This window comes from Bombina bombina, chromosome 2, assembly GCF_027579735.1.
Source record: "Bombina bombina isolate aBomBom1 chromosome 2, aBomBom1.pri, whole genome shotgun sequence".
Classification (NCBI taxonomy): Eukaryota; Metazoa; Chordata; class Amphibia; order Anura; family Bombinatoridae; genus Bombina; species Bombina bombina.
Window position 1 is genome coordinate 1,227,304,171 of NC_069500.1, and position 26,692 is coordinate 1,227,330,862.

At 41.1% G+C, this 26,692-nt stretch overlaps 1 protein-coding gene across 5 annotated transcripts in view; it reads left to right on the forward strand.

Annotated features, from left to right (window-relative positions):
• Positions 1-26,692, forward strand: part of FRYL (FRY like transcription coactivator) — a 916,813-nt gene that overhangs the window by 670,971 nt on the left and 219,150 nt on the right. For all 5 annotated transcript variants that reach the window (XM_053703981.1, XM_053703978.1, XM_053703979.1 and 2 more), the window contains 4 exons: positions 1,246-1,514; positions 6,818-7,013; positions 22,457-22,581; positions 22,958-23,015. In XM_053703981.1, coding sequence (XP_053559956.1) covers positions 1,246-1,514; positions 6,818-7,013; positions 22,457-22,581; positions 22,958-23,015 — 648 coding nt within the window. The remainder of the gene's footprint in view (positions 1-1,245; positions 1,515-6,817; positions 7,014-22,456; positions 22,582-22,957; positions 23,016-26,692) is intronic.

A 26,692-nucleotide genomic window follows, 5' to 3' on the forward strand; every position in this document is an offset into this window, starting at 1 on the left:
AGATTGTTGTCCCTTCTCTATGTCCTAATCCCAAGTCTTTTAAAGAGAGGCTTCTCCATTACTTAGATGTCGTAAGATCTTTGAAATTCTATCTACAAGAGACAAAGGAATGTTGGCCATATTCTAGTCTCTTTGTTGTGTACTCAGGGAAACGAAAGGGACAGAAAGGTATCTCGGTCTCCATGTTATTTTGGTTACGTAGTCTCATTCGTATAGCTTACTTGGAGACAGGTCAGCAACCACCTTCAAGGTTTTAGCTCATTCTTCCCGCTCTGCATCAGCCTCTTGGGCCTTTAAGAATGAAGCTTCTGTAGAACAGATCGGCAGGGCTACAACTTGGTCCTCCTTACATACTTTCACAAAATGTTATCGTTTTGATGTCTTTGCCTCAGCCAAAGCTGCTTTTGGGGGAGAGGTTTTGCATGTGGTGATACCTGCCTTCTTTCTTTCCAATCCTTTTATTTGTGGACTTCTCAGCTTGGGTATTGGTTCCCAAGAGTAAGGCTGTGAACTCTCACAACCATTTGAAAGAAAGCATAATTTATTCTTACCTGATGATAATTGTATTTATTCAAAGAAACACAATTGTGGCACTCAGTCAGGCAGCTGTAGCTTTTATTAAAGTGAGCAACAGTGCCACCTTTGTGTTTCTTTTAATAATACCTTGAGACCCAGGGAAGGGGGTCGGACAGGTGTTGCACCAGGATTTTAAAATCACGAATAATTGGAATAGTGCTTGTGCTGATCCATTGTGTATATAGATACATTTATTTATTTCTTGGTTGTGAGTCCATAACCCCGCCCATTTTCTAGCATTAGCAGCAGTTTTAGTTGTACCTCTTTACCCCATTTATCCTTTTCTTTCTGTCTCTCGTCTCAACTATACATACTAATAGGAGAGAGAAGGAAGTAAGAGGGATACTTAAAACTCTGGTGTGGGGTGTCCTTGACTCCTCCTATTGGTCAGGTGTAGTAATTTCCAAGAGTAAGGTAGTGGACGCTCACAGCCAAGAAAGAAATACATTTATCAGCTAAGACTAGTGGAAATTTCAAGATAGATATATCCAGAGACACACACATTATACAAAAAAATACAACACTAAATTGTTCTCCTAAAATTCTGTTTATCTTAGGAAATTAACATTGTTACTAATCTTTTTATCATTGTATTGAAATATGCATGTGTGTTATATCCTTTATGTTTTGATTGAACTGTGTATTTTCTTTCCCTGCCTGACAATGCAGACTACTTTGCTTTACTGTCCAAGCTCAATAGATTTACAGGCTCTAGCAGAATGGAGCTCTTCCCCAATCAGCCATAATTTTGATGTGGTCAGCCCATCGCATATCTGGATATTTGCTCATGTCACTCAAGGCCAAGACCCATGGATTATAAGCCTCTCCAGTTTCCTAAAACAAGAAAACCTTCCCAAATACTGCCCTACTGCGGTTAGCTATGCCTGGATGTTTTCTTATACACGCCTGCAACTTTTATCTCCCCAAGTTGACATTAAGTAAGATTTACAATTTTTTTTGTGTAGTTTTAAGATGGTTTATATATTTATGTTTAAATATTTTTTATTAAAGTTTGCAAATATTATAAAGTGCATTTACATCAAAGTTTGCATATTACATTTTCAAACAAATTGAAAATAAAACACATTTTCATAACAAATACATTTTCAAACTTGTACAGCTCAAAGATTAAACCTCAGTTCTCCGCACTTATGATGCAAAACATAGAATAAATTGTGTCACAGACTTCCCTCTGAGATACATATAAGGGAAAGGGGGAGAACTTATCCCCTCAAGTAATGCCAGGCAAGGAAGGCTAGTTATACCATAAATTTATATAAGGGGTGGGGGGAGATATAACACGGTTAAGGGTGACAACATATCCAGTAACAACTTAAGTAGTATATCATGGTAATTCTTTGGACTCTGAATGTGTAATGCATGTTTATTAAGGTAAGATACTCTTAGTGGGCGGGTCTCGGTCTGAGATCTCCCCATTTATCCAGTAGAACCAGATCTGATGAAATGTGTCTTTGTTGTTTGGAGCCTCAGATGCCAATTCGTACATATTGTATGTGTATTGCATCTTGTTAATTATCTCAGTCCATGTAGGGACACCTTTCTTCCAGTGTCTTGCAATACATGTTCTAGTGACCGTACATAAGATACTGAAAAAGATGTTTAGGTGTTTGTTACATGTGGTGTTTTGGTCATGTAGGAGAGCTTGTTGTATAGTGAAATTGATCTCTTCACCTATTAGTTGACCCATAAAAGAAGCCAATCTCATCCAGATCGCATTGACCTCAGCGCAGTCTCACCACAGGTGGCTATATGTGCCCACCTCTCCGCACCCTCGATAGCATAGTCTGCTGCCTTGTGTGTACATATGTGCGGTCCTAACCAGTGTCAAGTACCATCTAAAGAGTGTTTTCATGACGTTTTCCTTTAAGTCTGCACTCAAAAGGCCTCTATCGGCGGTCTGGAACAGATGTTCCCAGTCCACTAGGACTTTAGTCATGTTTAAGTCTCTTTCCCAGGCTGTCATAACTGAGGACTTAGTCTTAAGTGGTCCGGATTGAATTGTCAAATATAATCTGGATATAGTGTGTTTGGAATGATGTGGGCTATTACAAAGTAGTTCCAAGATAGTAGGGGTTCCCTTCTGGGTGTCTGAGAAATTATCTGACTGAGGAGCTGAGTTGGAGGTAAAGATACCAATGTATTTGTATTGGTTCTATTTTCTCTTGCAATTGACTGAAGGAGAGCAATTTCCCGTTAGCTAATATGTTTGCAACTCGGTATAGTCCGTTATTCTCCCACTTCTTAAACTGTGGTCTTAACTCGTCAGGTAGTATATATTGAATTGGGGTGGATAGAGAGGATCTTGGCATTAAATCACTGCCCAGTATCACTTTCGACCATATATGGTAGGGTAAGCTCTAAAGTGTAGGGCGTTGGGGGGATAAAGTGGGTTGTTGTGTTTTCTTGTCCCAAAAAATTTAATCTGGCTCACCCCAGCCTCCCATCTCTGCCTCCAATCTGGGCCACAATGCATCTGTTGACCTTTTTAAAAGCATTTATTCCTGTGCTATTCTAGCAGCCTTATAGTAGTCTAGTAATTCCGGACCTCCAATCCCGCCTAGTGATTTGTGTCTATTTATTAAAGATTTCCATACTCTAGCAGATTTGTTCCCTCTAATGAAGGAAAGAAGTTCAGTTTGCAGTTTCTCTATATCAGGTCTGTTGATTTTTATAGGGAGTGATAAAATACTAGGTAAAATAGTCATTTTGACAGCCGCAAGTCTCCCTAACCAGGAAAAGTTGTAACTTTTCCACTTCCTAAGGTCTCGTCTGAGCTGTTTAAAAAGGGGAATATAGTTGAATTTATATAATAGATGAGTCTGAGGTGGTAGATGAATTCCCAGATATTTGAGTGCGTGTTTCATCCATTTAAAATCGAAATTGGATTCTAATAATTTTTGAGAGTTTAGATATAGCTGAAAATGTGTCTAAGATCCCGTAGAGGTTGGGGAGTGAGATAAGCGGCTTGGTGACGGCTAATAGGATGTCGTCTGCAAAGAACGAGAGTTTATACTCCGAATTTGCTACAGAAACATAGGGCGAATAGTAGTGGTGAAAGAGGGCAACCCTGTCTCGTGCCGTTTAAGATTGGAAAACTTTTGGATTTATATCCTTCTGAGGCTACCTGGGCAAATGGGAAAGAGTATATCGCCTGTAAGGCTTTTATAAATGTACCATCAAAACCCATCTTCCCAAGGGTGGTGAACATATATTTATAATCAATTCTGTCGAAAACGCCTTCTCTGCATACGACAGGAGCAGAGAAGGCGTTTTTGTCCCATCTAAACATTGTATGAGATTCGTCACCTTTCTGATATTATCCGGGGCCTCCCTATCTTTGATGAATCCCACCTTATCAGGATGCACCAGTTGGGGTATAATTAGTTTAAGGCGATTTGCCAAAATTTTCGTGAAAATTTTCAGGTCTTGATTTATCAGGGAAATCGGGCGATAATTTTTACAAAGTTTATGGTTTCTATCAGGTTTGGGTATTACTACGATTTTAGCGTATAAGAGTTCCGGTGGAACAGGGTTGCCCTCCATAATGTGGATGCAAAATTTGGTAAGGTGGGGAAGTAACGCGGACCCAAATAACTTAATAGTTCCCCTGGAAGCCCATCTGGGCCTTCCGCCTTCCCTGGTTTAAGATCTTGGATCGCCTTCATCACCTCCGCAGCAGACACCGCGGCATTAAGTGTTTCCCTGTGTTCCCTAGATATGGTATGTAGGGGAGAATTGGCGAAAAATTCTGCTGTGAGTTTTTCTGTTATTGTGTTGTGAATGACTTTGTTTCCATCATATAGGTCCCCATAGTAGATTGCAAAGGTATCGACTATTTCCTGTGGATGTGAAGTGGTGGTGCCCAGAGTGGTTTCCATAACCGGGATGGCTGATGTTCTGCATCTTTCCCTGATTTTGTGGGCCATGAATTTATCTGGCTTATTTGCGTAGATGAAATACCGAAATTTCAGTCTTTGGGTAGCCCTAGTCGCTTGGGAGTTAAAGGGACAGTCTACACCAGAATTTATTGTTTTAAAAGATAGTTAATCCCTTTATTACCCATTTCCCAGTTTTGCATAACCAACACAGTTATAATAATATAATTTTAACCTCTGTGATTATCTTGTATCTAAGCCTCTGCAAACTGCCCCTTTTTTCAGTTCTTTTGACAGACTTGCAGTTTAGCCAATCAGTTCCTGCTTCCAGATTACTTCACGTGCACGAGCACAGTGTTATCTATATGAAATATGTGAACTAACACCCTCTAGTGGTGAAAAACTGTTAAAATGCAATCTGAAAGAGGTGGGCTTCAAGGTCTAAGAAATTAGTATATGAACCTCCTAGGTTAAGCTTTCAACTAAGAATACAAAGAGAACAAAGCAAAATTGGTGATAAAAGTAAATTGGAAAATTGTTTAAAATTACATGCTCTGTCTGAATCATGAAAGTTTATTTTGGCCTAGACTGTCCCTTTAAGCATCGACATCAGTGAGGCATTTTTAGCGTGGAGCATATTTAGGGTGGAGGTTAGTTTCGTCAGCCTGTGTTGTCTTTCTAGTAGGCCGATTTCACTATAAAGCTGTGTTAATTGATTCCTGTATCTTTTGTTTTGGATTGCTTTTTCTTTGATAAGTAATCCCCTCAGCACTACCTTGTGTGCTGCCCAAATGTTTATTGGGTTTAAAGTGGAGTCAATATTGATAGTCCAATATTCCGTTAATGCTCGTAAAGTGTTTTTGTGTGCCTGAGGGTTTTTAAGATATATAGGGTTAAATGTCCATGTCTTGCTTCGTGATGGGTCTCTCAGTCCGTCTATCTGTAGGGAGACAATGGAGTGGTCCGACCATGCACAGGCATGTATGTTGGACTTTCGTATTAAGGGCTGAAGAATCTGGCTAACGTAAACATAGTCTAATCTCACGTATGAGTTATATGCAGCTGAATAAAAAGTGGTATCCGTAGTTACTCCATATAATGTATCCCATGTGTCTATCAGGGAGTGGGGTGACAAGTGTTCTTGAATAGATTTGATCAGTCGATTATGTCGAAGTTGTTTGTTAGTCAATAAGCTATTGGATTTAGGTTTGATCAGGGACATAGTGATAATAAAATCCCCTGCTAAGATGATCTTGGTTTGGGACCATTGTGTTAACAAGTGTGCAATATGTCGAAAAAATGTGTGTTGGTTCTCGTTGGGAGCATAGACGTTACATAGAGTGATCTCAGTGTCTAAAATTTGACCCCTAACAATAAGATATCTCCCTTCCGGGTCCTCTATGGTAGATTCATGCGTGAAATTAATAGAGGAATGGATTAAAATAGAGACTCCCCTTTTCTTAGTGGATGCCGTGGCATGGTAGTGGGTTGTGAAGTGTCGTGCCCAGTATCTTGGAATATTAGCTTTCCTGGAGATTTGCCGGTTCTTCTCGTCCGGTATATTAAAAGCTCTCCCCGGATTGCTCAAAATTAGATCTGAGGTAAGAGACCGTAGCTAGGCACTATCCCACCGATGGTTGAGAAGAGTTATCCCCAAATTATGTGTGAAAATGTTTTAAATTAGCAAAATTTATACGGAGTTCTGCTGTATTGCCTCTGCTTAGGTTGATGGCTTGCTCCAACCCCCCGGTTTATATATTTAAAGGAATATGAAACCCGTTTTTTTTTATGATTCAGTTTGGACAAACAATTTTTTTACTTCTGTTATTGTTATCTAAGTTCTCTTGATATCCTTTGTTTGAAAAGCATACTTAGGTAGGCTCAGGAGCAGCAATAAACTACTGGGAGCTAGCTGCTGATTAGCGACTGTACGCATATCCCTCTTGTCATTGGCTTGCTCAATGTGTTCAGCAAGCTGCCAGTTATGCATTACTTCAAAAAAAGCATACTAAAAGAATCAAGTAAATTGGAAAGGTGTTGTATGCTCTATCTGAATCATGAAAGAAAAAGCTTGGGTTTCATGTTCCTTTTTATAAACTAGAGAGTTTAGCAGACAGACTAAATACTGTAGATAAATGTATAGATACTATAGATTGATAAATTCTGTAGATAGGTAGATAATATAGATATACACTTTATGACTATTGTATCTATTTTTGGCTATAATCTGAAGCATACTATATGTTCAGCAGTTGTTTAATTAAACCTGGATATTCATGCCACATATTATTGCTGTGTGATAAAACGTTTGTGCCATGTCATGTTTTTGTTTTTATTTGCTGCAGTAGTCCCATCAACGCTAAGAAAGTGACTGCGGTCACAGGGAGTGACTCCTATATTGGACTATGGAGAAACTACTTGATTCTTTGCTGCAGTGCAGCAACATCCACTGGGTCTTCAGCATCTACTGGTTCTGTGCGATGTTCCCCTCCCGAGACGCTGGCGTCTACTCCCGACAGTGGATATAGTATTGATTCTAAAGTAGGTCATACACAGAGGTTATATTTTTTTTTATAGGTTTAGTTGCATCCTCTGCAGAGATGGAATGTTTAGAATGTTTATTATGTAAAGTATGTGACACCTGTTCTGGTGTAAAATGTCACATCAAATGTTTATTGCTTTTATATAATTCTGTGATGGAACATCAGATAACTAAAAAAAAATTCTCCAACATTGGTGTGTCCGGTCCACGGCGTCATCCATTACTTGTGGGATATTCTCCTCCCCCACAGGGAAAGGCAAGGAGAGCACACAGCAAGAGCTGTCCATATAGTCCCTCCCAGGCTCCGCCCCTCCAATCATTCTCCTTGCCGCTCTGAACAAGTAGCATCTCCTCAGGGATGGTGAGGAGTTTGTGGTGTTTAGTTGTAGTTTTTTATTCTTCTAGCAAGAGTTTGTTATTTTAAAATAGTGCTGGTATGTACTATTTACTCTGAAACAGAAAGAGATGAAGAGTTCTGTTTAAAAGAGGATTATGATTTTAGCAGACAGTAACTAAAATCAGTTGCTGTTCCCACACAGGACTGTTGAGATGAGAGAACTTCAGTTGGGGGGAACAGTTTGCAGACTTTTCTGCTCAAGGTATGACTAGCCATTTTTCTAACAAGACTGTGTAATGCTGGAAGGCTGTCATTTTCCCTCATGGGGATTGGTAAGCCATTTTCATAAAGGGCTTATTATGGGCTATACACTGGTAGACACTCTTAAGGGCTAAATCGATTGCTTTATTTAAGTATTATATGCAGTTTGAAGTTGAATTTCACACTTTTATAACATTGGGGAACGTTTTTTAGCACCAGGCACTTGTTAAGACACCTTCCCAGTCAGGAAGGGCCTTTCTCTGTAGTAGGCAGAGCCTCATTTTCGCGCCATTACTGTGCAGTTACTTTTGAGTACAGTACATGCAGCTGCATGTGTGTGGGTCTGGAATCCACTAAAAACGTTCCTAGAAGGCTTCATTTGATATCATATACCTCCCTGGGATTGGTGAAGTCGCAGCAAAGGCTGTAGCTGGGACTGTAAGGGGGTTAAAATTAAAAACGGCTCCAGTTTCCACATTTTAAGGGTTAACAGCTTGAAAATTGGGGTGCAATACTTTGAATGCATTAAGACACTGTGGTGAAAATTTGGTAAAGATTGGATAATTCCTTCATAGTTTTTCACATATTCAGTAATAAAGTGTGCCCTGTTTAACATTTAAAGAGACAGTAACGGTTTTGTTTTAAAACGGTTTTTGTGCTTTATTAACCAGTTTAAGCCTGTTTAACATGTCTGTACCTTCAGATAGATCATGTTCTGTATGTATGGTAGCCAATGTGGTTCCCCCTTCAAATATGTGTGATAATTGTGCCATAGCGTCCAAACAAAGTAAGGACAGTACTGTCACAAATTGTAAAGTTGCCCAGGATGATTCCTCAGATGAAGGAAGTAGACATAGTTCTACATCATCTCCTTCTGTGTCTATACCAGTTATGCCCGCGCAGGCGACCCCTAGTACTTCTAGCGCGCCAATGCTTGTTACTATGCAGCAATTGACGGCAGTAATGGATAACTCCATAGCTAATATTTTATCCAAAATGCCAGCATTTCAGAGATAGCGCGACTGCTCTGTTTTAAACACTGTAGAGCAGGAGGGCGCTGATGATAATTTTTCTGTCATACCCTCACACCAATCTGAAGTGGCAGTGAGGGAGGGTTTGTCAGATGGGGAAATTTCTGATACAGGAAGAATTTCTCAGCAGGCAGAACCTGATGTTGTGACATTTAAATCAAAATTAGAGCATCTCCGCGCATTACTTAAGGAGGTGCTATCTACTCTGGATGATTGTGACAATCTGGTCAACCCAGAAAAATTGTGCAAGATGGACAAGTTCCTTGAGGTCCCGGTGCACCCTGATGCTTTTCCGATACCTAAACGGGTGGCGGACATAGTGAATAAGGAGTGGGAGAAGCCAGGCATACCTTTTGTCCCTCCTCCTATATTTAAGAAATTGTTCCCTATGGTCGACCCCAGGAAGGACACATGGCAAACAGTCCCTAAGGTCGAGGGGGCGGTTTCTACTCTAGCCAAGCGCACGACCATTCCTATTGAGGACAATTGTGCTTTCAAAGATCCTATGGATAAAAAATTGGAGGGTTTGCTTAAAAAGATTTTTGTACAGCAAGGTTACCTCCTTTAACCTATTTCGTGCATTATTCCTGTCACTACAGCGGCGTGGTTCTGGTTCGAGGAACTGGAAAAGTCGCTCAGTAGGGAGACTCCGTATGAGGAAGTCATGGACAGAATTCACGCACTTAAGTTAGCTAATTCCTTTATTTTAGACACCGCTTTGCAGTTAGCGAGGTTAGCGGCGAAAAATTCAGGGTTTACAATTGGGGCGCGTAGAGTGCTCTGGCTAAAGTCTTGGTCGGCGGATGTATCTTCCAAGACAAAATTGCTTAATACCCCTTTCAAAGGTAAGACCCTTTTTGGGCCAGAATTGAAAGAGATTATTTCAGACATCACTGAGGGAAAGGGCCATGCCCTCCCACAAGATAAACCTTTGAAGGCTAAGAATAAGTCCAATTTTCGTTCCATTCGCAATTTCAGGAACGGACCGGCTTCCAACTCGGCAGCCTCTAGACAAGAGGGTAACGCTTCCCAGACTAAACCAGCTTGGAAATCAATGCAAGGCTGGAACAAGGGTAAACAGGCCAAGAAGCCTGCTGCTGCTACCAAAATAGCATGAAGGGGTAGCCCCCGATCCGGGACCGGATCTAGTAGGGGGCAGACTCTCTCTCTTTGCTCAGGCTTAGGCAAGAGATGTTCAGGATCCCTGGACACTAGAAATAGTCTCTCAGGGTTTTCTTCTGGAGTTCAAGGAACTACCCTCAAGGGGAAGGTTCCACATGTCTAACTTATCTTCAAACCAAATAAAGAGACAGGCATTCTTACATTGTGTAGAAGACCTGTTAAAGATGGGAGTGATACACCCAGTTCCAACTGTGGAACAAGGTCGGGGGTTTTACTCAAATCTGTTTGTAGTTCCCAAAAAAGAGGGAATTTTCAGACCAATTCTGGATTTAAAAATTCTAAACAAATTTCTCAGAGTTCCATCATTCAAATGGAAACCATTCGAACAATTTTATCTACAATCCAGGAGGGTCAATTTATGACTACCGTGGATTTAAAGGATGCGTATCTACATATTCCTATCCACAAAGATCATCCAAGGATTTTCACAAAGGTGCTAGGGTCCCTTCTAGAGGTTCTAAGACCAAGGGGTATTGCAGTGGCACCTTATCTGGACGACATTCTAATCCAAACGTCGTCTCTTTCCAAAGCAAAGGCTCATACAGACATTGTTCTAGCCTTTCTCATATCTCACGGGTGGAAGGTGAACGTAGAAAAGAGTCCCCTGTCTCCGTCGACAAGAGTTCCCTTCTTGGGAACGATAATAGATTCTTTAAAAATGAAGATCTTCCTGACAAAAGTCAGAAAGTCAAAGCTTCTAAAGCTTGTCAAGTTCTTCACTCTATTCTGCAGCCTTCCATAGCTCAGTGCATGGTAGTAGTAGGGTTGATGGTTGCAGCAATGGACATAGTTCCTTTTGCTCAAATTCATCTAAGACCATTACAACTGTGCATGCTCAAGCAGTGGAATGGGGACTATACAGACTTGTCTCCAAAGATTCAAGTAGACCAGATGACCAGAGACTCACTCCGTTGGTGGTTGTCACAGGATCACCTGTCTCAGGGAATGAGTTTCCGCAGACCAGAATGGGTCATTGTCACGACCGACGCCAGTCTATTAGGCTGGGGCGCGGTCTGGGATTCCCTGAAAGCTCAGGGTCTATGGTCTCGGGAAGAGTCTCTTCTCCCGATAAACATCCTGGAACTGAGAGTGATATTCAATGCTCTCCGGGCTTGGCCTCAACTAGCGAAGGCCGGATTCATAAGATTCCAGTCAGACAACATGACGACTGTAGCTTACATCAACCATCAGGGAGGAACAAAGAGTTCCTTGGCGATGAGAGAGGTATCCAAGATCATCAAATGGGCGGAGGATCACTCCTGCCATCTATCTGCAATTCACATCCCAGGAGTAGACAACTGGGAGGCGGATTATCTGAGTCGTCAGACTTTCCATCCGGGGGAGTGGGAACTCCACCCGGAGGTTTTTGCCCAGTTGACTCAATTATGGGACATTCCAGACATGGATCTGATGGCGTCTCGTCAGAACTTCAAGGTTCCTTGCTACGGGTCCAGATCCAGGGATCCCAAGGCGACTCTAGTGGATGCATTAGTGACGCCTTGGTCGTTCAACCTAGCTTATGCATTTCCACCGTTCCCTCTCCTTCCCAGGCTTGTAGCCAGGATCAAACAGGAGAAGGCCTCAGTGATTCTGATAGCTCCTGCGTGGCCACGCAGGACTTGGTATGCAGACCTGGTGAATATGTAATCGGCTCCACCATGGAAGCTACCTTTGAGACAGGATCTTCTAGTGCAAGGTCCATTCGAACATCCAAATCTAGTTTCTCTCCAGCTGACTGCTTGGAAATTGAAGGCTTGATTTTATCCAAGCGCGGGTTTTCAGATTCAGTGATAGATACTCTGGTCCAAGCCAGAAAACCTGTGACTAGAAGGATTTACCATAAAATATGGAAAGGATATATCTGTTGGTGTGAATCCAAGGGATTCTCATGGATTAATATTCCCAGGATCCTCTCCTTTCTAACAAGAAGGTTTGGATAAGGAATTGTCAGCGAGTTCTCTAAAAGGACAGAGATCTGCTTTATCTGTCTTGTTACACAGACGACTGGCAGCTGTGCCAGATATACAAGCTTTTGTACAGGCTTTGGTCAGAATCAAACCTGTTTACAGACCTTTGACTCCTCCCTGGAGTCTAAATTTAGTTTTTTCAGTTCTTCAAGGGGTTCCATTTGAACCCTTACATTCCATAGATATCAAGTTACTATCTTGGAAAGTTCTGTTTTTGGTTGCTATTTCTTCTGCTAGAAGAGTTTCTGAACTATCTGCTTTGCAGTGTGATCCACCCTATCTGGTGTTCCATTCAGATAAGGTTGTTTTGCATACCAAGCCTGGTTTTCTTCCAAAGGTTGTTTCCAACAAGAATATTAACCAGGAAATAGTTGTCCCTTCTTTGTGTCCGAATCCAGTTTCAAAGAAGGAACATTTGTTACACCATTTAGATGTAGTCCGTGCTTTAAAGTTCTATTTAGAAGCAACAAAGGATTTCAGACAAAACTTCTTTTTTGTTTGTTGTTCTGGTAAGAGGAGAGGACAAAAAGCTACTGCTACCTCTCTTTCTTTCTGGCTGAAAAGCATTATCCGATTGGCTTATGAGACTGCCGGACGGCAGCCTCCTCAACGAATCACAGCTCACTCTACTAGGGCTGTGGCTTCCACATGGGCCTTCAAGAACGAGGCTTCTGTTGATCAGATATGTGAGGCAGCAACTTGGTCTTCTCTGCACACTTTTGCCAAATTCTACAAATTTGATACTTTTTGCTTCTTCGGAGGCTATTTTTGCGAGAGAGGTTTTGCAAGCCGTGGTGCCTTCTGTTTAGGTAACCTGATTTGCTCCCTCCCTTCATCCGTGTCCTAAAGCTTTGGTATTGGTTCCCACAAGTAATGGATGACGCCGTGGACCGGACACACCAATGTTGGAGAAAACAGAATTTATGCTTACCTGATAAATTACTTTCTCCAACGGTGTGTACGGTCCACGGCCCGCCCTGGTTTTTTAATCAGGTTTGAAAAATTTCTCTCTCTATACACTACAGTCACCACGGCACCCTATAGTTTCTCCTTTTTTTCTCCTAACCGTCGGTCGAATGACTGGGGGGGCGGAGCCTGGGAGGGACTATATGGACAGCTCTTGCTGTGTGCTCTCCTTGCCTTTCCCTGTGGGGGAGGAGAATATCCCACAAGTAATGGATGACGCCGTGGACCGGACACACCGTTGGAGAAAGTAATTTATCAGGTAAGCATAAATTCTGTTATTTTTTATTTTTTTTGCTTTAGCTACTAACTTGTCGGTTGTCTTTATTTGTTCTTTTAACTGAGACATTGATGCTTCCAACGTCATACTGGAAGCAATTTCCTACATTGCTACATCCTCTGATTCCTTTAAAGGGTCATGAAACCCAGAAAATGTATTTTGTGATTCAGATAGAGCATGCAGTTTTAAACAACTTTCTAATTTACTTCTATTATCAAATTTTCTTTGTTCTATTTGTGTCTTTTGTTGAAAAGCAGAGATGTAAGCTCTGGAACCTGCCCATGTTTGGCAGCAGTTTTGCAAGAATGTTATTCATTAGCAAGCGCACTGGATGGCAGCACTATTTCCTGCCATGTAGTGCTCCAGACACCAAAGAAGATATCTCTTCAACAAAGAATACCATGGGAACGAAGCAAATTTGATAATAGAAGTAAATTGTAAACATTTTTGAACTTGTATGTTCTGTCTAAATCACTATGTAAATAATTCAATTTAAAATACGAATTACCTATAGGAATAAGTGGAAGTGTTACCTTTAAAGTTAGGCACTAGTTATGTTTTTTTTCTTCCATAAGGCAGGGAGAGTCCACGACTTAATCCCTTACTGTTAGGAAATACAACACCTGGCCACCAGGAGGAGGCAAAGATACCCCAGCCAAAGGCTTAAATATCCTTACCACTTCCCCTATCCCCCAGTCATTCTTTGCCTTTCGTCATTATTGGAGGTGGCAGAGAAGTTTCAGAAGATTTGGATAGTCCTGTATGGGTATGTTCCCTTCGAGAAAGGACTGGAGTTTTAAGTAATCATGTCAACCTCTCAGTGAGAGTATTAATGAAACTTAGAGTCTGGAGATGCAGGGAAAGTTTTTCTGTAAACCCATCCAGACTGTCGCTAACAGCTCCTGAGCAATCAGTGTTGACGAGTTTCACTGCTTGCTGCTACACTGTTACACTTGAGAGCCTGTGCCTGTTCCACAGCATGGATCCTGGAGGGTAAGACTGTTTTTTATATATACATTGTAAAACACTATACAGGGTCACAGTGTGACTCCTTTATACCTCGATAGGATCTAGCGTTAATATCTCCTTCAGGGAGATTATTTGAACAGTTTGAGGATTTATATCTGCTTAATGTGAGAGTTTTTTTAGGCTTATAGGCTGTGTGTTTTTGGCTTGGAACAAAAAAAAAAAGGCCGCATTAGAAGGTTCTGCTCCTTCTGTACTGATTAATAATTCCTGTTTATATTGTGAGGAGGCTGTAGTTTGCCCGCCTGCTCAATTTTGTTCCGTTTGCCTAAACACTGTTCTAAAGTCTAAAAAGGGAGACAAGCCTGCTAATACTCATAGCGCTATTAGCCCTTCTGAGCCGTCTACTTCTCAGGAATCTGAGTCCCAAGAAAATACTACTACCCTCTTTACATTACCCGGTGCACATGCAGTTTTCCGTGGCTCATCTAATCCTCCAGCTGGAGGGTGCTTTTTTCCAGCAGACTTTACCGCACAGTTACAATCGTCAGTGTCTGCGGCCCTGAGTGCCTTACCTCGCTCTAACAAACGCAAGAGAAAGGTTAAACATAGTTCTCCTGACCTTGAGTCATCGAAATATTTGTTGGATTTAGCTACTATATCCCAGCTATCCGAGGATGAGTTAACCTCTGGCGACTTCAGTTATTAAATCTTTTTCAGCGGAGGAACCCTCCTTTAGATTTAAAATTGAGCATCTGTTTTTTATTAAAGGTGGTTCTGTCTACTCTAGAGGTTCCAGAGGCTACACTCCCTGAGGAGCCTAAGATCCCTAAATTAGACAGGGTTTTACGAAGATAGGAAGGTCCCTCTGACTTTTCCTGTGCCAGTTAAGATGGCGAACATTATTAGTAACGAATGGGAAAGAGTAGGAACTTCTTTTCTTTCATGTAATTGGCAAGAGTCCATGAGCTAGTGACGTATGGGATATAGGATAGGAGGGGCAAAGTTTCCCAAACCTCAAATTGCCTATAAATACACCCCTCACCACACCCACAATTTAGTTTTACAAACTTTGCCTCCTATGTGCTTGATTTTCTTCTGTGATATGCGTTTCTCAGCATTTTGAATCACGATTCCTCTCAGAGTACAGTGAATGTCAGAGGGATGTGAAGGGAGTATCACCTATTGAATTCTATGGTTTTCCTCGCGTGAAATCTTTTCATAGGTTCTCTGTTATCGGTCGTAGAGATTCATCTCCTACCTCTCTTTTCAGATCGACGATATACTCTCATATTCCATTACCTCTACTGATAACTGTTTCAGTACTGGTTTGGCTATCTTGCTATATCTGGATGGGTGTATTTCGGTAAGTATTTTTTTCATTACTTAAGACACTCTCAGCTATTAATGTAAAGTTCTAAATATATGTATTGTGCTTATATTTGCCATGAGTCAGGTTTATGTATATTTCCTTTTGCATACTATCCGTTTCAGAATTGGGAAAAACGTATTTAGGAAGTTATTTTTTCTTACCTGGGGTATAGTCTTTTCTCTAAAATTGACTGTTTTCTTTAATTTTTACCTGCAAAATTAGGCCTGCAAGGCCGCAAAATGCTATTATTTATTGCCCATTCTTGGCGCAAGAATGTTTTGGCACAAAGGTACGTTCGTTGACGCAAGTTCGCCATTTCCGCTGTCTTAGTTGACGCCAGGTTCCTTGCACAAGGTTGCGTTTGCCATGACGCGAGTTGCGTCATTTCCGGATGTTGTTAGCGCCAAAAAATTTCATTTTGCGTTGTTCGTCATACTTGGCGCCAAATAATTAATTATTTAAACCCCCACTTCCTATACAATCTCTACAATAAATGTACCTTCTAATCGAAATGATACACTAATTATTATCAATCGCTTGGACCAACATCTGATGTGGATTCTAGGTTAGACCAGGTAAAACAACTAGATAAACTAATTGTATAAAAGGATACAACATAGTTTGTAGCAAAGAATCCCACAAGAATACAGTGATTCTTAACTCCAAAGAAAAATTAAGTTTGATTCAGATAATTATCCTATTATAAAAAGTTACATTACATTCATACATTATAGACTTTATTAAATAAACTAGGAACACACATTCATACTGTGGCAAGGCAAAAAAGATTAAAAACACTTAAACCTGGTTTAAGGGTGAATATAGATTGCTGTAATTATTCATAATGATAGTGTTTATGAGCCCACAGTTTTTTGTTATACTTAAGCAAGCTAAGCCCTTACAATCCGAGGGCTATATTACTTTTAACTATTAGTGACTGATAAAGTGGGCGCCATAAATTCATATTTAGAAATTTTAAGGCATATATATATATATATATTATTAAACCCAGATAAGCAAATTAAAAACAGCAACTAGGAGAGACACAGCTACTCCTGTTGGACCCCTTTTCTACTATGGCTCAGACATCTTTGATCCCTATGGAGGGTAGCTACACCTTTACGGAATCATGGATAAAAAGCTGGAGGTTGTATTGTTCATTTTGAGCAATGCCTTTGTTTAGACTTACTGTACTAGCCTGCTGGGCATTGTGGCCGAGACCTGGTCAGCTGAGAAGCCTACCTGTGGTTAGTGGTACAGCCTAGGCTTTATAGTCCTACAGTTGCAGGTTCAATATTTTATGTTCCTCCAAATCTACGCTTCTGGCTTTTCCTTTCAAGGATGGGACCTTGTTTGGACTAGGTCTGGCAGAATTATCCTCTGACTTTGAGGGTTTTTCTGCCACACATCAATAGAGTAAGACTAAAGGAAGGTTTTCCTTTTCCTCTTTCTGCAGGGTCAGTTTTGTCTTTTAGAGTCCATTCTAATATTTCTTCCCAGGGGCAGATTTCTCCTTCTAGAGTATCTGCAATCCAGGTATGACGAGAGGCATTCCTTGATCTGGGTTCAGGACCTTCCTCTCTGGGAGTGATAATTCCTATCCCAATCTGGGAACGGGATCTAGGTATTTACCTCCGGTTTCTCAAGTTCTGACCTTCAAAGTAGTATCCTTTCTTCTTTGGTTCAAGAGGGCCTGTTCATAACGAACATAGACCTGAAGGATGTGTATTTATTATTTCTATTATTCGGGATCGTCTCAAGTTTGAGTCTCGTCATCCTAGAAAGACTCTTTAGGTCTTGGGGTATTGTAAGGGTGCTTTTTTAGGCAATATGTGGTTCAGGTGTTATCCTTCTTCGAGCAAACTCTTTCAAAAGATCTTGTCCAACTTACTTTCCCATGGATGGGAAATTAATCTGGAAAAGAGTTCCCATGTTTCATCTACAAGGATGATTTATTTGGGGACCTTAATAGATTCTCTATCTTGTAGAAGATTTATATCAAGGGTCAAATAATCAAGGTTTCCATCTAAAGGGGAGGAGAGTCGACGGCTTCATGCATTACTTATGGGAATTAAGAACCTGGCCACCAGGAGGAGGCAAAGACACCCCAGCCAAAGGCTTAAATACCTCCCCCACTACCCTCATCCCCCAGTCATTCTTTGCCTTTCGTCACAGGAGGATGGCAGAGAAGTGCTGAAATTTTGGAGGTCTCTTATGGAGAATACCACTCTTCGCTATGGGACAGGAGTTTAAGTAGCCCTAACAAGCCTTTCAATTGAAGGCCTGGGTGAAAGTTAGAGTCCAGAGATGCAGGGAGAGCTCTCCTCTGCAACACCATCCCGACTCATATTAACAGCTCCTACAGCAATCGGAGTTGACAAGTTTTGAAGATTGCTTTCTTCTCTCAGGTCCATGTCAGGAGTGATGCTACAACCTGTCACACTTGAAGGGCCGTGTTCCTATTCCACGGCGTGGATTCTGGTAAGATTGTTTAATTTTTTATTATATTGATATCACAGAAGACAGGGCCACAGTGTGGCGCCTTTTATCTTTACAGAATCAAGGGTTAATATTCCTGGTAAGGGGATTATTGAACAGGGGGGGGGGTTATACATGATATGCTTTATTATGTCATTGCTGCATTATGTGCGGGATGAGGCTCTGGCAATGTGGTGGAACAGACAGGTTCATTCCGGTTGTTTTTGTGCACCCATTTTTGGCGCGTTTTCTCCTTTAGGCAGGGGTGGTCCTGTTAGGGCTTCACTTTTGGTCTGATCTGTGATGGAGGAGACGATGCGGTTTCTCTAGTCCGGGTCCGAGGAGGTGGTGAGTGCCCCGGACATTGGTGGTTATAAAGGTGCCTGTTCTTAATTTGGTAATTAAGATAAAAGCTATGGAGGATTCTGGCGCGTTGGAGGGTCTTTAAGTCTTTTACCTGTGTTTATTGTGAGGTTCCGGTAGACCAGCCTGCGCAACTATGTTCCACATGCCTTGAAAGAGCTACGCCATCTAAAAATAAGAGAATGTCTAGTACTACTGAGCCGTCCACCTCTGAGGCCTCGCCGTCCCGTGAGGTGTGTTCCCTGATTGCGTTCCCTATTCCACATGCAGCACCCTAGGGTCTGACTGTTACCCCTTCGGGGGATATTTGCTGGCCACCAGATTTTGTGGACCAACTTCAAACGGCAGTCTCTAAAGTGATCCATGCTTTACCGCGTTCTTCTAAGCACAAGCGTAGAGCCTTTCAGAGCGGCCCGACTCAGGATTCATCTATGTTGGAAACTCCTGAGGAGTGGTAAGACGATGAGGCCCACTCCGACGCTTCAGAGGGGGTTCCTTCTGGTTCGGAGTCCGTGTCATCTAAACCTCTGGCGGCGGAGGAGCCTGGCTATAGGTTTTAAATGGAGAATTTGCGCTTTTTGCTGTAGCAAATGCTTGCTACTCTGGAGGTTCCTGGGCTGAAGCTTCCGGACGAACCCTCCATTCCTAAGCTGGACAGGGTGTATGAGGAGAGGGTGGTGCCCCAGACCTTCCCGGTTCCTGTAAAGTTGGCAAATATTATAAAGAATGAATGGGAACGATTAGGTTCATCCTTTTTTCCTTCTAATTTTAAAAAGATTTTCCCCGTTCCGGAGGCCCAGCTTGAGCTGTGGGGAACCATTCCCAAGGTGGATGGGGCTATCTCCACTCTCGCTAAGCGACTATTCCTCTAGAGGATCGCTCGTCGTTCAAGGAGCGAGCCCATGGATAAAAAATTGAAAAACATGTTAAGGAAAATGTTTCAACACACAGGGTTTATTTTTCAACTGGCAGCGGCCGTCGCCGTGGTTGCCGGAGCTGCGTCATATTGGTGTGATTCTCTGTGCGAGATGATTGAGGGCGATCCCTCTTTCGAAGATGTTCAGGAAAGGGATTAAGGCACTGAAGGTTGCCAATCCTTTTATTTGCGACGCCAATATGCAGATTATTCGCCTGAACGCTAAGGTGTCAGGTTCTTCAGTTTTAGCACACAGGGCGCTGTGGCTAAAATCTTAGTCGGCGGACATGACTTCTAAAGTGAGGTTACTGTCCCTGCTTTTTCAAGGTAAGATTTTGTTCGGGCCAGGCCTGGACTCTATTATATCAACGGTTATGGGAGGCAAGGGTGCCTTCCTGCCCCAGGATAAGGAGGCTAAACCTAAGGGTTCTAATTTTTGTCCCTTTCGCGCAGACAAGGTCCAATGCCAGCAGGCCACCGCGAAAGCGGACCCACCTAAGGGAGCCTGGAAGCCTGACCAGGCTTGGAACAAGTCTAAGCAGAGCAAGAAGCCCGACTGAAACAAAATCGTCATGAAGGGGCGGCCCCCGACAGGTTTGAGGACCGAGTAGGGGGCAGATTGTCTCTATTCTCCGACGCCTGGTTGCAAGATGTTCAGGACCCCTTGAGTTCTGGAGGTTGTTGCCCAGGGTTACAGGATAGGGTTCAGGTCTCTTCCGCCCAGGGGCAGATTCCTTTTTTCAAACCTGTCTTCGAGGCCAGAAAAGAGAGAGGCCTTCCTAGAATGTGTTATGTGATCTATCATCTCTATGCGTTATCGTACGAGTACCCCATGCAGAAAGGGGTCTAGGGTACTATTCAAATCTGTTTGTGGTTCCAAAGAAGGAGGGCATGTTCCGCCCAATTCTGGACCTAAAAAGTTTAAACAAGTTTCTGTCAGTTTCATCGTTCAAAATAGAAATGATCAGGTCCATTTTGCCTCTAGTTCAAGAGGGACAGTTCATGACCACAATAGACTTGAAGAATGCCTACCTGCATGTTCCAATTCACGGGGACCACTTCAAGTTTCTCAGATTTGCATTTCTATACCAACATTTTCAATTTCTGGCCCTTCCCTTCGGCCTAGCGACGGCTCAAAGAGTCTTCACAAAGGTTCTGGAGGCACTGCTTGCAAGTTTCTTAGGTAAGGTTCAAAGTCAAGGGATCCACAGGTCGCTCTGCTCTGGCGATCCCTTGGGTTTTCAGGATGGCTTACCTATTTCTTCCATTTGCTCTCCTTTCCACGAGTCATTGCACGTATCAAACAGGAGAGAGCATCATTGATCTATTAGCCTCTACGTGGCCTCGCAAGTTCTAGTATGTGGACCTAGTGGAGTGGTTGTCTCTCCCACCTTGGAATATGCCTCTGAGGAAGGACCTTTTACTTCAGGGTACCTTCCTTCATCCAAATTTTGTTTCTCTGAAGCTGACTGCTTGAAGATTGAACACTTAGTTCTGACTAAGTGTGGCTTTTCTGAGTCGGTCATTGAGACCATGATTCAGGCTCTCAAGCCTGTTATTAGAAAGATTTACCATAAGATATGGCGTCATATCTTTATTGGTGTGAATCTAAGGGCTACTCTTGGAGTAGGGTCAGGATTCCTAGGATTTTGTCCTTTCTCCAGGGAGGTCTGGAAAGGGGTTTTGTCAGTCAGTACTCTTAAGGGTCAGACTTATGCCTTATCTTTTTTGCTACATTAGCATCTGGCGGACGTGCCAGATGTGCAATCTTTTTGTCAGGCCTTGGTCAGAATCAGGCCTGAGTTTAAGTCTGTTGCTCCTCCTTGGAGCCTTTATCTTGTGCTTAAAGTTTAGCAGCAGGCTCTTTTTTAGCCTTTGCATTCCATAGATATTAAATTGTTAGCTTGGAAGGTTTTGTTTCTTATTGCTATCTCTTCTGCTCGGAGAGTCTCGGAACTCTCAACTTGCAGTGTGATTTGCCTTATCTTTCATGCCGATAAGGCGGTTCTTCGTTCTTAGTAAGGTTTCATTCCTAAGGTTGTTTTGGATAGAAATATTAATCGGGAAATTTTTGTTCCTTCTCTATGTCCTTATCCTTCCTCTCATAAGGAACGTTTGTTGCACAACTTGGATGTTGTGTGTGCTCTTAAATTCTTTTTGCAGGCTACAAAGGATTTTCGCCAGTCTTCTGCCCTGTTTGTTTCTCTGGGAAACGTAAAGGTCAGAAAGTTACTGCTACTTCTCTTTCTCTCTGGTTGAGAAGTATAATTCGTTTGGCTGTTGAGACTGCTGGACAGCAGCCTCCTGGGAAAATGACGGCTCATTTCTCGAGAGCTGTCTTCTCTTCTTGGACTTTCAAAGATGAAGCTTCTGTGGAAAAGATCTGCAAGACTGCAACTTGGTCTTCTTTTCGTTCCCTCCCGTTATTCATTGTGTCCTCTGGAGCTTGGGTATAGTTTTTCCAACAGTAAGGAATTAAGTTGTAGACTCTTCCTGCCTAATGGAAGGAAAACCTAATTTATGCTTACCTTTCCTTCCTGGCAGGGAGAATCCACGACCCCGCCCGTAATTTATTTTTTTATGGGCGGCTCCCTTTTTATATTTCTTCTGGCACGTTTTATACCCTGATGTTTCTCCTACTTTTCCTTGTTCCCTTGGTAGAATGACTGGGGGATAGGGGAAGTGGGAGAGATATTTTAAAAGACACTGAACCCAATTTTTTTCTTTTGTGATTCAGATAGAGCATGCAATTTTAAGCAACTTTTTAATGTACTCCTATTATCACATTTTCTTCATTCTCTTGATATCTTTATTTGAAAAGCAAGAATGTAAGTTTAGATGCCGTCTCATTTTTTGTGAACAACCTGGGTGGTTCTTGGTGGATAAATTCACCCACCAATAAACAAGTGCTGTCCAGTGTACTGAACCAAAAATTGGCTGGCTCCTTAGCTTAGATGCCTTCTTTTTCAAATAAAGTTAGCAAGAGAACTAAGAAAAATTGATAATAGGAGTAAATTAGAAAGTTGCTTAAAATTGCTTCTCTATCTGAATCACGAAAGAAAAAAATTTGGGTTCAGTGTTCCTTTAATCCTTTGGCTGGGGTGTCTGCCTCCTCCTGGTGGCCAGGTTTTGTATTTCCCAACAGTAAGGAATGAAGCTGTAGACGCTCCCTGCCAGGAAGGAAAGGAATTCATCTGGTAAGCATAAATTTTTACATATTTGGAGGTTGATTTAGAAAGTATTTTTATAGTATTAAAATAAGTCTTACTCATAGTTGTTGTTGCACATGAACACTGTTAACACTGTTGTTCCTTTTTTTATTACAGATTATTGGTAATCCCTCCCCTTCATCCTTGTTTAAGCACATAGTACCAATGATGCGCTCTGAGAGCATGGAGATCACAGAATCCCTTGTTCTGGGACTTGGCAGGACCAACCCTGGAGCTTTTAGGTAATTGTTAATAATAGAAGAACAAGACAAATTCAACAAGGAAAAACATCATTTTTAACACGTTATTAATATATTAGCCTTTTTAGTTTGCATTTTGTGTGCTTATATAAAATGATATTGTTCATTTTTGTTCCGCACATAACTGAATAATATATGGGAAAATAAATAATTAGGCTTTAACTGTGATTTTTAACATGCAAGATAATAAAAGTTGTCATAACTAACAGCACAGTTGTAAGATCTTTACTCTTGTTTAATGATTGTATTTTTGCAAGTGATGTTACTTTGTATTTTTTGTAAAAATAATTAAAAACACAGTGTGAGCAGCTGTTTTATCCACAGGTGTCTAATTCTTTTATCTGTTATTTATATACAGGGAATTAATAGAAGAGTTGCACCCCATAATTAAAGAAGCACTTGATAGAAGGCCAGAGGTAATGTCATTTTTAACAGTGGTGTTTTAGAGCAGTATTATTTCTATGATTGACTCTCATCATAATGAAATGTGAAATATTGACAAATCGGATGTAAGATGTATTTCTTATGGTGGCAAGAGTCCACGATTCATTATTGTTGGGAATTCATCACTTGAATTCATCACCTCCCTGGGGGAGGCAAAGCTACCCTACAGCAAGAGTTTTAATATCGCTCTTCCGGCTCTCTCCCAGTATTTTCTTTGCCTAGTCAAAGAGGCAGGCGAAGAAAGAGGTGCTCTGTACTTCTAGATTACATGGATTTTATCCCAAAGTTTCACTCAGTGGATAGTTCCCTGAAGAGAGGGACATATGAGAGTAATGGCTGTGCATTATTTATCTTTTCTATAGTGTAGTGCTCACAAGCCTGCCTCAGTACCCATTGGCCTCCTCCTGCTTGGCCATGTATACTCCCTTAGTATATCCTCTACTGTTAGTTACAGTATGGGTTGGGCTCTCTACTGCATCCTGAGGATTGACAGCTGGGTGAGAACAATGGAGTGGCATTTGTATTTGGGGTAAGTACCTACATTTCTCACATAGCCCATAGGCTAACTGCAAAAGTACCAAGTTATTGCTTTCAAACCAGACTCAGCAATACAGGACTCATTATTATTCAAACGTGACATTCCCCTTTCTATGAGTCTGTTACTGTTCTGAAGGTTTGTGAACAGGAGGGCGTTAGGTCAGTATTTACACTCTTTAACCAAAAAAAAAACTACAAGTTTGAGGCCTTCTTTTTGGCTGAGGCAGCTTTTGGCAGGTCATTTCTTCAGAATGTAGTTCTGGTAAATAGGTGTCCCACCCATTTTTTGTGGACTCCACAGCTTGGGTATTTGCTCCCATAAGTAATGAATTGTGGACTCTCACCACCATAAGAAGGAAGACATAATTTATGCTTACCTGATAAATTCCTTTCTTTCTTGGTGGTGAGAGTCCACAAACCCGCCCAATCTTTTTTTTGTGGTGGCAGTTCTAGTTTGCACCCTATACTTGGCTATACAAAATACTGGGAGAGAACCAGAAGTAGGAGGGATATGAAAGCTTTTGCTGTAGCATTTCTTTGCCTCCTCCTGGTGGCTAGGTGATGAATTCCCAACAGTAATAAATTGTGGACTCTTATTACCAAGAAAAAAAGAAATTTATCAGGTAAGCATAAATTATGTTTCCAAACAGATTAAAGGAGCATGATACTCAAACATTTTCTCTGTTCTATCTAGAATGGAATGTTTCAAAATGTATTAGAGTTTTGATTTTTGTAAAACAAATGTTCCTGTGCTGAAAAAACAACAGTTTTGTTTTCCTTGGAGTTTTCTCTTTAAGCCAGTAAGCAGAAGAGTCACAGGACTCCCATAATCACACAACTCATGTTAGTTTCTTTTTCATTTCAAGCAGCTTTGACTTTTTTTTTTTTTCTTACACAAAAATATTTTTTATATGTTTAGCTGATTCTCTTTATAACAAATGGAGTAATATGTCCCTTTAAACAATAAACCCAGCATTTAACCATTTTATACATATATACCATTTTACATTTTTCTAGCTATTCCTATGAGTTGTTTCTTTCATGTAATTAACAAGAGTCCATGAGCTAGTGACGTATGGGATATACATTCCTACCAGGAGGGGCAAAGTTTCCCAAACCTTAAAATGCCTATAAATACACCCCTCACCACACCCACAAATCAGTTTTTTACAAACTTTGCCTCCAAGGGAGGTGGTGAAGTAAGTTTGTGCTAGATTCTACGTTGATATGCGCTCCGCAGCAAGTTGGAGCCCGGTTTTCCTCTCAGCGTGCAGTGAATGTCAGAGGGATGTGAAGAGAGTATTGCCTATTGAATGCAGTGATCTCCTTCTACGGGGTCTATTTCATAAGGTTCTCTGTTATCGGTCGTAGAGATTCATCTCTTACCTCCCTTTTCAGATCGACGATATACTCTTATATTTACCATTACCTCTACTGATTCTCGTTTCAGTACTGGTTTGGCTTTCTACAAACATGTAGATGAGTGTCCTGGGGTAAGTAAGTCTTATTTTCTGTGACACTCTAAGCTATGGTTGGGCACTTTATTTATAAAGTTCTAAATATATGTATTCAAACATTTATTTGCCTTGACTCAGAATGTTCAACTTTCCTTATTTTCAGACAGTCAGTTTCATATTTGGGATTATGCATTGAATTATCATATTTTTCTTACCTCAAAAATTTGACTTTTTTCCCTGTGGGCTGTTAGGCTCGCGGGGGCTGAAAATGCTTCATTTTATTGCGTCATTCTTGGCGCTGACTTTTTTGGCGCAAAAATTCTTTTCCGTTTCCGGCGTCATACGTGTCGCCGGAAGTTACGTCATTTTTTTGACGTTATTTTGCGCCAAAAATGTCGGCGTTCCGGATGTGGCGTCATTTTTGGCGCCAAAAGCATTTAGGCGCCAAATAATGTGGGCGTCTTATTTGGCGCTAAAAAATATGGGCGTCGCTTTTGTCTCCACATTATTTCAGTCTCATTTTTCATTTGCTTCTGGTTGCTAGAAGCTTGATATTTGGCATTCTTTCCCATTCCTGAAACTGTCTTATAAGGAATTTGATCTATTTTGCTTTATATGTTGTTTTTTCTCTTACATATTGCAAGATGTCTCACGTTGCATCTGAGCCAGAAGATACTACAGGAAAATCACTGCCTGCTGGATCTACCAAAGCTAAGTGTATCTGCTGTAAATTTTTGGTAGCTATTCCTCCAGCTGTTGTTTGTAATAATTGTCATGACAAACTTGTTAAAGCAGATAATATTTCCTTTAGTAATGTACCATTGCCTGTTGCAGTTCCCTCAACATCTAAGGTGCAGAATGTTCCTGATAACATAAGAGATTTTGTTTCTGAATCCATAAAGAAGGCTTTGTCTGTTATTTCTCCTTCTAGTAAACGTAAAAAGTCTTTTAAATCTTCTCTCTCTACAGATGAATTTTTAAATGAACACCATCATTCTGATTCTTTGGACTCTTCTGGTTCAGAGGATTCTATCTCAGAGATTGATGCTGATAAATCTTCATATTTATTTAAGATGGAATTTATTCGCTCTTTACTTAAAGAAGTACTAATTGCTTTAGAAATAGAGGATTCTAGTCCTCTTGATACTAATTCTATACGTTTGGATAAGGTTTTTAAAGCTCCTGCGGTTATTCCAGAAGTTTTTCCTGTTCCTAATGCTATTTCTGCAGTGATTTCCAAAGAATGGGATAAATTGGGTAATTCATTTACTCCTTCTAAACGTTTTTAAGCAATTATATCCTGTTCCGTCTGACAGGTTAGAATTTTGGGACAAAATCCCTAAAGTTGATGGGGCTATTTCTACCCTTGCTAAACGTACTACCATTCCTACGTCAGATGGTACCTCGTTTAAGGATCCTTTAAATAGAAAAATTGAATCCTTTCTAAGAAAAGCTTATCTGTGTTCAGGTAATCTTCTTAGACCTGCTATATCATTGGCTGATGTTGCTGCAGCTTCAACTTTTTGGTTGGAAACCCTAGCGCAACAAGTAGCAAATCGTGATTCTCATGATATTATTATTCTTCTTCAGCATGCTAATAATTTTATCTGTGATGCCATTTTTGATATTATTAGAGTTGATGTTAGGTTTATGTC